Raw genomic sequence first — 13,665 nt, forward strand, 5'->3', positions numbered from 1 at the left:
AATAGAACCAATTGGACCGAATAGAACCAAATTGGACCGGATAAGACTGTATAGGACCAAATAAAACCTAATTGGATCAAATTGGAAAAATTTGACCGGATAAGACCAAATTGGACTGAATAGAACTAAAGTGGACCAAATAAGACTGAATAAACCAAAGTGGACCAAAATGGATAGAATGGACCGAATATGACTGAAGTGGAACGAACAGGACCAAAGTGGATCGAATAAGACCAAAGAGGACTGAATAAGACAGAATGAACTGAATAGGACCAAAGTGGATCGAATAGAACCAAAGTGAACTGAATAGGACCAAATGTACTGAATAAGATTGAATGGACTGAATAGTACTAAAGTGAACAAAATGAACCGAATATGACCAAAAAAGACAAAATGAACTGGAGTGGATCAATTAGGACCGAAGTGGACTGACTTGTGTATAAAGAGTTTATTCTCATAAAGTAAAATCCTAAATCTACCGCCAAGAATGAATGCTTTTAGGAAAGGGTGACTAAGGAATAGTTGTACAAGTCATTGATTTATTCTTATTATTCTTATTATTATTTTTTGGAGTAAAGATATAAATCATTAATTAGCCTATTCTTTTCTTAAACTAATTATTGCACCACTAGCATGGCGCCTGTTCCCATTTAAGCTAACATATTTCTTCTTTTCTTTTCTTTTTTTCTTTTTGTCCCCCCTCCCCTCTTTTTTTTTAAGGCAAGGTTCTAGGCTTCTAGTTCCTCCTTTTTTTCTTTTTCTTTTTTTCCTTTTTCTTTTTTTTCTTTTTTCTTTTTTTAAGGTATAGACAAAAGAAAAGGTTGAGTTCTTGTTCAAAAGATGCCAAAGTGGTAATTATTGGGTAATTCCAAAATATCATAAATGCATATTCTTCTTTTTCACATTATTATGAGTCCCACTAATTAAATTTATGGTGAGCCCCATAATTCATGTGAGAATGGGGTACGAATTTATGGTACTCTCAAAGTATTCAATAATTTTTTGCCGACAAAGAGACCACCCTAGCCATGGTTTATTCCCGTTGAAGCAATTCAATAATTGTGGTACTATTTATGGGCCCCACTGTACTATTTCAACTAACTTTTATCTTTATCTACAGTTCTTTCAATAATAAGTTTTCAACTTCAGCAAATTAAGCGGTATCCAAACACCTCTTAAATTTTCATCAAACTGAGGTCGTGATTCTTAGTAGTATATCTTGAGGTTTTCTATGATGGGGTTTAACTGGTTCTCTCATATTTGGTGTCGGACACGGATGCTCAGACCTTCTATTCGCTACATTTGGTTATTCTGGTCTGGCAGGGTTGTCCTTGTTGGACACTATACTTTTTTTTTTTTTTTTTTGGAAACTGATGTACAAAAAGTAACAACATTGGCATTTCTACAGCTATTGAAATGCATGTTCATATCTCCCATTTCTATCGTTTCCTTAAAGTGTGCACTATGCACAATTGATGATCCCGTGAATGCTTTCTCATTTAAGTTGTTAATGTTACCTCTTTAGTCACTCTCTTTTTCAAGGCAAGGTTCTAGTTGATTGAAAAACAGTAGGTTGAATGAAATGTCACTCTCACAAAGTCACAATATTGTATTATTTTTTATATTCTGTTTATATATTTGAGAGCACAAGATAGGATTTAGTAGTTGGAACTCCGAACAGATAGAGATTATAGAAATTCAAAAATACTAATAAGGAAATTAAAAATAAATAGAGAATGATAAGGTGAGTCCAATATCAATTACCATATCTCAATACAATCATAACTCTGTGCACTTGATTTTTTTAATGTTGATTTTCTTTTGCTTGTTATGTTAATTAATATGGTTTTTTTTTTCTTGAATAAGAGATTTTATTAGCACTAAAAGAATATTAGGGTGTTTGCTGTCTCGATCCACAAAATATGTGGTACTACTACCAAGTTGCCGGCATGGAATAATTATCCACTTTTTCTTTTCTCTTCTTTCTTTCTCTTTTCCTTCTTCATTTCTTTTTCTTCTTTTTCTTCTTTTTCTTTTTTTCCCTGTGGCAACATCATAGGGCTCTGTTGATACTTGATAGTATAAAAATTGATAGAAATTTGAAATTTCAGGTATCGTGAGCTCAACAAACATACCTTTTGCATTAAATAGAAGTATATTCTCCAGGGATGTTTAGTCCTTCAACTGCTCTTGAAAATTCCGAAATTACCCATCATTTGGAAAAAAATATCAATTTCGAAAAACAATTATTCAAAAAAATCAGGTCCCGGCAGTGGTCTGACGTTGTCAACATATATCGGGAAAATTTTGATCAAGCTCACAAGGTGATAGCGCCGTTAAGGGAAACAGCCTTGCATGTAGCTATCGCCCATGGCTCAGAAGATATTGTTAAGGAACTTTTAAAAATAATTCATGCTAACAAAAATGAGTTCGAGAATGCTCTAAAATATAAAAACGATCAAGGGAATACCCCTTTGCATGTGGCAGCATCAACAGGGAGTCTGAGTACGTGTATCTGCGTTGCTGAAGCTGAGCCATCAATGGGGAAAGAACGTAACAAAGAGGGTAAGAGCCCTCTCTTCTTGGCTGCTCTGCTTGGTAGAACAGAGATTTTCTTTCACCTCCATTCCATCTGTGAAAGCCACCTAGACATATCCTACTATAGAAAAGAAGATGGTGAGACAATTCTACACTGCGCCATCAAAAGGGAGTATTGGGGTGAGCATTTTAATTAATTTGTTGAAATTCACTTCATGCCTATCAGATAATTTAATTTAATAAACTAATGTTTAAACCAATAGTTGCTACATGTTTGAATACTGGTGATAGAATACTTGCAAAACCATATTTTAAACATTGTGGTTGACAGATTTGGCATATCGGATACTTCTCCTACACGGAGAACTTGCGATTTGTGTGGATGAGAATGGAATATTGCCGATCCATCTCTTAGCAGAGAAGCCTTCTGCCTTCCCAAGTGGTTGCCACCTTGGATGGTGGAGCAAGATCATTTATTATTGTAAGTGTTACTAAATTGTCGAGCTGCATATAAAGAGTAATGCTAGGCCACAATTTTTGCCCCAATTTATTCACACGGTGAGTTATGAGTGGTAAAGTAATAAAAACACATATATTCTCCATTTTTATTTCATCACTCACAACTTACTACATAAACAAATTGTGGTAAAAAAAAAAAAAAAGTGGCAAAAGCTATGATCTAACATTTTCCGCATATAAAAATGAAGAAGCTGATAATGAGAATGCTCTTGTTGAAATCTGAGTTGTTCAATACATTACACGAGAGATTGTTAGGTGCAACTGGCATGCCTAATAATTTGTCTACATTAATGTACTCTTACATTTGTTAAAATATACGCCTACACATCATTTTCTTCAAAGGATACCTTCGACTTATTTATGTCATACAGCATTAAATGTCATTATCCTTTGTTGTTTTTTCACAGGGACACCAGTTGATGTGCTTAAAAAAATCGATACGAGTATTAAAAGGCGTGAACACAAATTTCCGGAGAACTGCCAAATATGCTTCAGCTTCATTCAATTGCTGTGGAGGTGGACCAAAATTCAAGTTGGTAAGTGAAATAAAATCTTACATTAAGAATAACTAATTAAAGTCACTTAAAACATCTGTTCAAAAAAAAAAATGTTCACTTTAAAACAAATGATAGAACATGAAATTATGGCAAGTCAAGGCAACTGAAGTTTTTACATGACAATTGAAAGGAATAAATGGTTTTTTTATTAATTTTTTAGAGAGAATGAATGAGCGCAGTTAATATAACATAACTAGTTTAAGCCTATAAACTTAAGTTTTTAAGGTTAAATAGTGTCTGTGTATGTTATATTAGTTTCTCATTGTAAAAGGTTAAAAACTTTGACACATACACAAAAATCCAATACCAATGGAAAGCCTCTCTTTTTTTCTCTTTTTAAATTTAATTATGTGTGCATTTCGTCACATAACATAACCAAGCTAGTTTCCTAATTTCTAGTGGTTATTATAGGAAAAGTACTATGTGATAAAGGCAAAAAAGCAGATGAAGAGAATCCTGAAAGATCAAATGTTACTCTCAAATTGAGACATGAAGGTGAGGTGTGCAATTGTAACAAGTGTTTTCTAATTGCTAAAGAATATTGTGTCGGTTGGGTTCAAGATTTACTCAAGGTTTATGTCCAAGTTGGTCCTCTCCGCCTATTAATTTTTGGGTTGGATACTTTAATGACCTTCTAAGAGCATTAGCATTTGGGATGTTAAAAAAGTTCTATTTTACACCCTAAAAACTTACTTTATATATTTTGTCATTTCATTTTACAGCTTTCTTAACATCCCAGTTTTTAATTTTAGATACATTGAAATAAAATAAACATAAACTACCCTCTCTCTCTTCTCTCCCTTGTCTCTTTTCTCTGTCTGTGTTTGTCTCTTTTTCATCATCCCCAAACCCAAACCCAAACCCAAATCAAGAACAAAACAACCCAGATCAAGCCAACCACCACCAAACAATCACCACAATCACTCACACCACCAACCACAACAACTACAAATCACCACCAAAAACCCAAAATAAAAAACCACCACAGACACACCACAGCCTCCTTTGCCACCATAGCCCCCTCTACCATTTACCTTTATGCCCATAACATTCTACTCTTTTTTAGGTTTTTATTTTTTAACTCAAAAAAAAAAAAAAAAGTTCTTAACTTATTTGTTTCTTTATATTTTTTAAAGCCTATCTATTTTTAGGTACAGCTTTTAGCAAAAACTAAATCCTAAGGCAGACTAAATCTACTAATGAATCTTACTATTTGCACATTATAATAATCTAATTTAATTTTTTGAAGGATCCCGAAGTGAAGATCAGAAGTATTATTCATTTTGGAAATATTGTTGCACTCCCTTATTGATTACCACATTTGTTTGCAGAGGAATAGAGCGCATTCTTGGATTTGGTATACCATCCTTTTCACCTTTTAGTCTTGCCTTATTTTTTGTATCCCCATTTGTAAATAGGAAAATCTTAATGGGAAAATTTTGTTATGAGTAGTGCTTATTACACACTATTTGTTGCACACACATTTACCACACATAGAAATTGCACTGAAAACAAAACTTAAAGTCACGGTTTCCACTTAGATGCGTGCATATATTTTTGTACATTTTTCATTCACACCACTGACCATTGAGGTGTGTCCACATGAGGTGTGCACGGTAAAGATGTTCATGCAGGGACAGACCCACGGGGATAGCCCACCTTTAATATTATATATACAAGTAAAATTTTAAAATTTAAATGCAAATTAAGTGTAATTAATTAGCCCCCTCAAAAAATTATCAAAGAATTAGTATCCTATTAAAAAAATAAATTAAGATTTAGTAAACTTGAAGACAGCCTTAGTTCCCTTAGATTGCATGGCCAACTCACAAAGCAAGACTACAAGCCCAACAAATCTGTGATATATGGTGCCGGCAATGAGATGAAGTTAGCGTGGATCTAGGGGGTATGTCACTTGAGAAAGAGAGAGAAAGAGGGGGTGGGGGGGGACTAGTGGATGATTGAAGGGTGGTTTTCAAAATTGATATATTTTTTTTAAAGACCTTGTGATGAAAAATCATTTGATTCCTTTTAATATCTTATGTTTTTAATACTTTAATAGCTGGACATGCCACATTAATAATTTGTAAAAAAAAAAATATAAAAAAATAATTTGTAGCTCTAGTATTAATTATTTTTTATTTTTTATGTTATTGATCTTATATTAAGTTGTAAGCTTTTTTATAAAAGGATATAACTTAGAATTTAAATTCAAAACTTATTATGTTGTTGATCTTACATTAAATTCAAATACATGGTTGTATTTAATTATTAAGAAAACACATGCAAACAATGCGAGTTTGGCTTACCTTTAAAAAATAAATCTTTTTTTTATTTTAATGAAAAACTGTCACATCACCCACTAACTAAATAAAATATGGAGATTAAAACTCACTATCACTTGTTATTGTATATTTAAAACAAAAGGATGTGTCTTGTTAAAAAAGTACTAGAGGTAGCCCATTTAAATGCAATTATGTGTTTAAATTTAAATGGGGATCTAATATATGCATTTAATTAACTATATCTAAGTCATTTCTCCAAAAAAAAAAAAAAAAAGTAACTATATCCAAGTCTTAGCGTTAGTAAAACTAGTATCATAATTAGCCTTTTTTATCTTATCAAAAAAAAAAAATTGATTTTTTTATATTAATATTTTGTTAATACTAAATTTTTTCTTTTATGAGAAGATTGTTGATACTAAATAGATTGTACTATGCATAAAAAAAAATTGCACTTTGGCCCCTGAATTAAAATCTTGGTTCCACCCACTGGCGGAGCCAGAGGGGGGCGAAGGGGGGCACCTGCCCCCCCCTGACTCCTTTTTTTTTTTTTTTTTTTTTTTTTTTTTTAGTAGTCACATGGAGGGAGAAAAAAAAAAGACTTCTACTTGTTGAAACTTGAAAGTGACTAAATCACCCTTTTCACTATTTTTGTTATTTTATATTTTATATAATTATTTATACTATTTTTACCATTTATGATATTTTTTACAACATTTTATCTTTGAATGATGCTAGAGATATTACAAATTTTACTATTTATGTCTTACAAATTGGCATGTCACCGATCACAAAAAATAATTTCAAACATTTATTCATTATATTTTTTAAGTAACACTAATCATATTTTTACTCCATCAGTTTGTAAATTTTTTAGTAGCTATGAATTGATTGTTTTTGTTTATTTATTTTAATAATATGAAATATATTCATATTTGCTTACAATTGTTTATTTATTTTGTTATTATTGTTGATTAATGTTTTTTTAGATAAATTTCACTTTTAATATCGTCTTTTGATTTTGCCCTCTCTAGACTAAAATCCTAGCTTCGCCACTGGTTCCATCCCTTTGTTCATGTAACTATATTTACATTAATATATTTGGTTGCTCGTAATATATATTATGTTATGTCGTTCTGAGAATCAGGGGAAATAAAGAAGATAAAAGATACGCATAGATTGTCCAATAAGATCATGAAACTTTGTATCAAACCTATAAGCGTAGAGCACTACTTCGACGGAGGGACGGACCCTTGGCTAACTAGATATGATGATGAAGATGAAGACTTAAGTTTTATTAATTCCGATAGTGATGTTTCGGAGTCGGAGGATCATGAACAGCCACAGGTAGACAAAGAGACACCCATACTGTCTGCAGCAAAAAATGGAATCATAGAAATGGTTGAGCGAATACTACGCAGGTTTCCAATGGCTATCAATGACGAAACGAGCGAAGGAAAAAATATAGTAATGCTGGCAGCCGAGTACAGACAAACACAAGTATATGAGCTATTCCGCAAGAGCCATTTACGGATAGAGAGCATGTTTCATAAACTGGATAACGACGGGAATAGCGCATTACACCTTGCAGCCAAACAAACAGAGCAGAAGACGGGCCTAATTCCCGGGGCTGCATTGCAAATGCAATGGGAGATCAAGTGGTATGAGGTATGAACCAAAGTGCACCCTTCTTTTTAAATTTTTTTTGATAAATAAGTAATACTATTATTAATTCATGTTTACAAGGAACCTTAAGTAGGATATATATAGAAACTAGGAATTAGGATTAGCCTTAATTGGACATTACTCTAAATTGAACCTCTTGAGCCATTAAATTATATACTACATAGCAAAAGTTGGTTCTTAAAAGTCGTGGTTAGATGACATAGCAAACCTTTATATGCACCAAGTGCTTACATTCTCATTAGTTTTTTTTTTTTTTTTTTTTCCATAATATGAAGATAGTTTATCCTAGATTAAACTAAGCTATCAATAATTTACTTTACATAAAACTTTATTATTTGAGTTTCATACATAATAATTTTGATTAATTATTGATAGTTGAATTTAATCTAAAATAAACTATTGAAACATTATCAGCAAAAAAACTTAATAAAGCTTGTGCCAAGTGTCTTAATATGTGTATGTATTACATGAAAAGTTTACACAAAATAATTTAAATATTTTTTGAATGTTACAAACTTTACCAAGTGGCTCACTAATTGTTAATACAATTTTGGGTAAAGTCATGTATCACATGGGCATATCCTGGTAATAGTAAAGATTATAATTATTATTTTTAATAATTCCCCTCAGAGTCAAGGTAGTAGCTTGATGATGCCTTAAGTTTGAAATAAAAGCTTGTGAAGATCCCTCAAATTAGTATGCTTCAATGATGCCTTGAAAGTGACTAGATTGGATGGATTATAGATTTGGCACAGTATGATTTAAATTTATAAGTGGATTGACGAATTTCACATATACAAGACCCAAATGAACCAATTTGAGTATTTGTAAGTTTTACATAAGAAAACAGCCCAAAATTGAAATTAATGCACCCAAAAAAAAAAAAAAAAACAATGCATGATAGACTCAATTGAAAAAGTCAATTAGTCAAAGTGGTCAATAGTCAAAGAAAGTCAAAGGTTTAGTGGTATTAGATCCAACTCAAAATTAGTTCGAGAATTCAAGTCATATAAAAAACAAGACTTATTCGCATGGCAAGTGTCGTATATCACTGACATCGTTGGTACGTGCTTAGGGCTAATAAGAAATTACTAAATTGTAACACATGATATGACATTCAAATCTCTCTTGCAGCATTAAACATTAGCCTGGAAAAAACTCAAGTAATAAAGCAACTTTAGGGTGCCAATTGATAACCTTTCTTGATCATTGACATCATTGAGTCAATCACCCTTCTAGGATTGTTCCAAAAATTTGGTTGTGCTAAGTATTGGCTTTAAATATAAAGTTTCTAAGTCTAATGTTCAAAATTCAATTACACAAACCTTAGATACAATGAAAGAATTGAATAACCATTCTTTACACACACACACACACACAAAGCCATTACAAATGTCTTTTATGAGCCCCTTCATGGCCATTACAAATACCTTGATGAGCTAATTACTGGTCATTACTAAGCTATTAGTCTTCCAACTCAGGCCCAACGCCAGGAGAAACCAACAAACTTCGCATTTACTCATGAGTTGGCTATATTGAGTCATAAAGAGCAAGTATATACAAAACTAAGCTATCATGCATATTAGAGGTTTCCTAAAAGAGATTAACTAATTTAAGCATCAGAGAGTTCTTGTCTAGCACCAACCTGGTGTCTTACATTATCACCTTCTTTGCTCTTAACAGAAAACCCAGATCGTCCATCAAGATAGATGAGGAACATACTTACAATACATTTCATGTTTGATCATACATATAGTTTTTTTTTTTTTTAGTCATTTGTTATGCCCCAAAGTAAATGCATAAATTGTAAATTTGGAACTTTATATTACCTAGAAATAAAATAAGACCAAATGAGATTATAGTGAGAAGTTATATCACTTCAAATATAAAGTAAATGATATTTTAAGAAAACAACCATACATTTTATCTTTCTTTTTAATATTAGTCACATCATTTCAAAGCTTGAAATGTACATTAGAATCGTGTGGGAGAACTATGTTGGACTTGAATTCATAACCTTTTTAATTAATGATCCTATGGTCGCAGTGGCCAAGCCAAAAAGTTTTGTTAGGCGGGCCACAATTAACTTAAACTCTATATCTAAACAACACAAAACTCAAGAAGAAGAAAAAAGTTCGTATAATTATCTTTTATATGTAAAATGCTTTGAAGAATTCTTTTTTATATTTTATGTTTCTATTTATTTATATTTTTTAGATGTAAAAGAATACTATGTCATTATATATTATTTACTCTATGATTTATAAGTTATCTGAATATTAAATAAAACACAGTTTTTTTATAACAATTTGCTGACAGCCAAAAATTGTAATTAAATTAATTATAAATATGTAGTTAAAACAATTAAAAATTACATGGAATAAGAAAAAAAAACATTACACTTGGAAACATATTACTACATTTACACACCAAATAAGTTAAAATAAAAACTAATACTATTTAAAACCTAATAATATATATATATATATATATATATATATATATATATATATATATATATATATATATATCTATCTATCGCCACTCCTGACATATATTATGCGAGAATTATTACTTAATTATTTGTTTATTATGCTTACACTTAAAAGTATTTAGAGATTTAATAAAAAATTGAGGGGGCCGAGTTGTATTTTCCCAATGAGCTATATACTTGTAAAGATAATTACATCATATAGTAAAATAGATATTTTTCAAAATGTTTGGGGGGCTAGGGCCCCTCTAGTCCCTTTGATCCTCCGCCACTAATTGGTCGAGTGTCTATATATAATTATGAAAATAGTTTTTAGATTCGAACTTTGAATCCATGCAACAATGGCTGGGAAGGTGTTTGAAATTTTGGTGGGCTACCACTATTATATACAATAGCCCGAGAAAAAAAAAATTAAAATTCCAATTGCTTTTTATTAATTTCTTGGTGAAATTCTAAAATCCTAATAGCCATTATTCTTTTGTTATTGTTGTCGTCAATGTTTCCTTTGGTCTTAATGAATACAGCACATAATGAAGTCCATGCCACGAGGCTTCCTTCATCTCCCCAACAAAAATGGCAAAACTCCAGGGGACATCTTCATGGATTCGCATAAACCTCTTGTCGAAGAGGGTGGGAAGTGGCTAAGCGACACATCGAATGCATGCTCAATTGTAGCCGGCCTCTTTGTCACTGTTGCCTTTAACATGTCAACCACCATCCCTGGTGAAGTGGATGAAAAAGGCAATCCCCGCCTCGAAAAACAACTGGCATTTAATATTTTCGCCATCTCATCCTATATATCCTTCTATTCTTCACTATTAGCGATGATCATGTTCCTTGCAATCCTCACCTCTGGGTACAAAGAAAGCAGTTTTCGTAGCACCCTACCAATGAAGCTTTTGTTGGCTTTAACGGCATTCTACATGTCTATAGCATCTACTGCAATATCTTTTTCTGCAGCACACTTATTCATTCTAAGAGAAAATCTGAAATCTGCAGCTTTTCCAACATATTCAGGGGCAGTGTTGTTGCTAATATGCTTTGCTATATCAGGGTTTCCACTTTACTTCCATTTGATATGGGCTATCTTCAAGACAGTGCCACATCATCACCACATGATAACTCTGGCTGGTTTTCATATTAAACATTAAGTAAAAATTAATGTTCCTTCCTATCTTATTCAAGATCCAGTACTGATGAGTCAGATTCAATATCGATAGTCATTTATTTATTTCCTATGATGATCAACTTGTACTGTGTGTGAAATCTATTGAATATTATCTTTCTTCTCAGGGGCGTAGCCAGGAATTCGTACTTGGGGGCCAAGTTACAAAAGGCAATCTATTTTACCATACAAATATACAAAAATTTGCATACTATTATTTTAAGCACCATCTACCCATCATTATCCATAATATTGAAAATTTTCTTATTTTTTAATGAATTATTCAGTTCCTAATTTCAAATTAAAAAAAAAAATGATGATATGGAAAGAGATATAATATATTATCATATAGCAATACAACAAATTGAACAACTTAATAAACAAAGCATATAAATGACCGTTACTATATATATAAAAGGCATAAATCTATAAATGCCCATATGATGTTGAAGAAACAAACAAACCTGAAATACTAAGATACAAGAAGAAGCTGGAACTGAAAGCAAATATGAATTTTTTTTTTTATAAATGAAAGGAGTTTATTTGATTTCTACCATTGTTAATGTGTTTAGAGCAATCAACAATGAGAGGAAAGAAACATGGGGCAGTGTGGGCTTGTATTAGGAGAAAAAGTAGCAGTGATAACTTCTATTTTCTTTGAGAATCCCGTAGGTGGCTTCTTGAGATTGAGAATGATGAAAAAAGAAAAAGTAAATTTTTGTTTGAAAATGAGTGGTAAAAGATGATATTTTGAGAGTGTGGATTATTGTCTATTGGATATTTGGATTGACAACAAATCATTTGGACAATTGGGAGAGCTAACTAGTATTTTATTTGAGGACTTGGGTTATCTATTGGACTAAGTAGAGATCCTAGAAAGAATTGGAGGGTCCGGTCATTATTTTCTAGGGGGCCATAGCCTCTTACTTATTTTTTTGCTATCAAACTCATAGCCTAACAGTAGAAGAAATCAAAATTTTGGGGGGGCCATGGCCCCTCAAGGGACAACGTAGCTCCGCCCCTGTTTCTTCTTAATTAATACTAGCGAGATGTTCTGCAATTGCTAAAGGAGTTATAAGACTAGAATTTTATCATTGGGAAACTCAATAATTTGTCTACAGCTATCATTATTCTTGACTGCCTGCTCTGGCATTGCTTTCTTCCTTACAAATGGTACCCTCAACACTTTTGCAATAGAAATGGTATAGCTTCTTGTACCAAAAAGAAAAAATTGGACCTCACTTACAATTTCATGGTCAAAGAAGGGGCAGCAAAAGACAGGGAACATATTCCTTTTCCCTACATTAGGAGAGTCGTGCTTGACACCCTTTGATGAACTGTTTTCAGGTTTATGAGAGAGAGTGGCTTCCTAGTTCCTACACAAAAGAGAGCCATACCTTGTTAGCATCTCATTAGTCCAAAAAAAAAAAATACTAGTACAGGTAAAGTAGAACCAGTTTGCTTTTACCTTGCTGATTTCAATCTCATCATCCTCTTTTAGATTTGGAAATCCATTCAGGCAACATTAACATACCGTGGAACAAGGGTTAGGATTCTGTTTGGCTTAGTCGAAAGAAAGGAGAAGAGAATTGTGGGGCTTGATGAGAATAGAGGGCAGCTTTCATTCTGAAGCAAGTTAAAACCAAAGTTATGAATATCATTTCAGATCCATTTTGGTTTGTCCAATGAAATGGAATATTTTGATTCCGGCTTATTTCCGCATACCATTGTGATTTGTTAATTTTATATAGTTTTATAATATTTCAATTTAGAATCAAGAAATAAAATACAAATGGTTATTCTTCTATTATTACTTCTTCTTTTTTGTGTTTTGGAAAATTTCTAGTAAGTAGCATTGTTATTGATTCCTTTCCTTTCCAACTAGAATGATAGGAAAATTTCATACCAGTCAGCTACCCGGCACGAAGCAACACTCTGTTCCACCTTGGACCAAATTCTGGTCTATTCTAGCCTGTTTCATTCATTTCGGCAAGTTTCAATGTATTTCGGCCAGTAAACGAATTTCGGCCGGTGCCCAATATACTCTTAACTTTCTCTTTTCCCACCGTCAATCACAATTTTTTCCCATTTCATCACTCATTTCTAACTACTAAGCCAAGAGCAGAGATGAATTTAAGAAAGGACCTTGTCGTTGATTTGGAGGTTGAGATTTGAGATCCATTAGAGTTTTTTTTTTTTTTTTTTGGGTGCTAAGATGATGTTGGTGATGCTTCACAGCCATGGATGATAACGATGAACTAAAAAATAAAAGCACATTCCAGTGTAGATCTACGACAAAGCAAGTTTAGCTTCAAGATTAGCTTTTCTTTCTACTTGCCTGGTTGATTTGCAGATGGGTATTTGTTGTTAGTCAGCAATGTGAAATGGGTATTTTGGGCGGATGGGTAATTTTGAGTTTATCAACAC

The 13,665-nt window shown here is 32.4% G+C and overlaps 1 protein-coding gene across 1 annotated transcript; it reads left to right on the top strand.

Annotated features, from left to right (window-relative positions):
- The first annotated feature begins 2,158 nt into the window (after positions 1-2,158).
- LOC142611617 (uncharacterized) lies at positions 2,159-11,308 on the top strand. The gene is made up of 7 exons (XM_075783705.1): positions 2,159-2,718; positions 2,870-3,019; positions 3,465-3,593; positions 4,026-4,109; positions 4,864-4,971; positions 7,044-7,564; positions 10,598-11,308. The coding sequence occupies exons 1-7, from the start codon at positions 2,169-2,171 to the stop codon at positions 11,222-11,224; spliced, it is 2,169 nt and encodes a 722-aa protein (XP_075639820.1). The 5' UTR covers positions 2,159-2,168; the 3' UTR covers positions 11,225-11,308.
- Positions 11,309-13,665: the final 2,357 nt, after the last annotated feature.

The sequence above is a fragment of the Castanea sativa genome, chromosome 10 (genome assembly GCF_040712315.1).
Source record: "Castanea sativa cultivar Marrone di Chiusa Pesio chromosome 10, ASM4071231v1".
NCBI classification, from domain to species: Eukaryota; Viridiplantae; Streptophyta; class Magnoliopsida; order Fagales; family Fagaceae; genus Castanea; species Castanea sativa.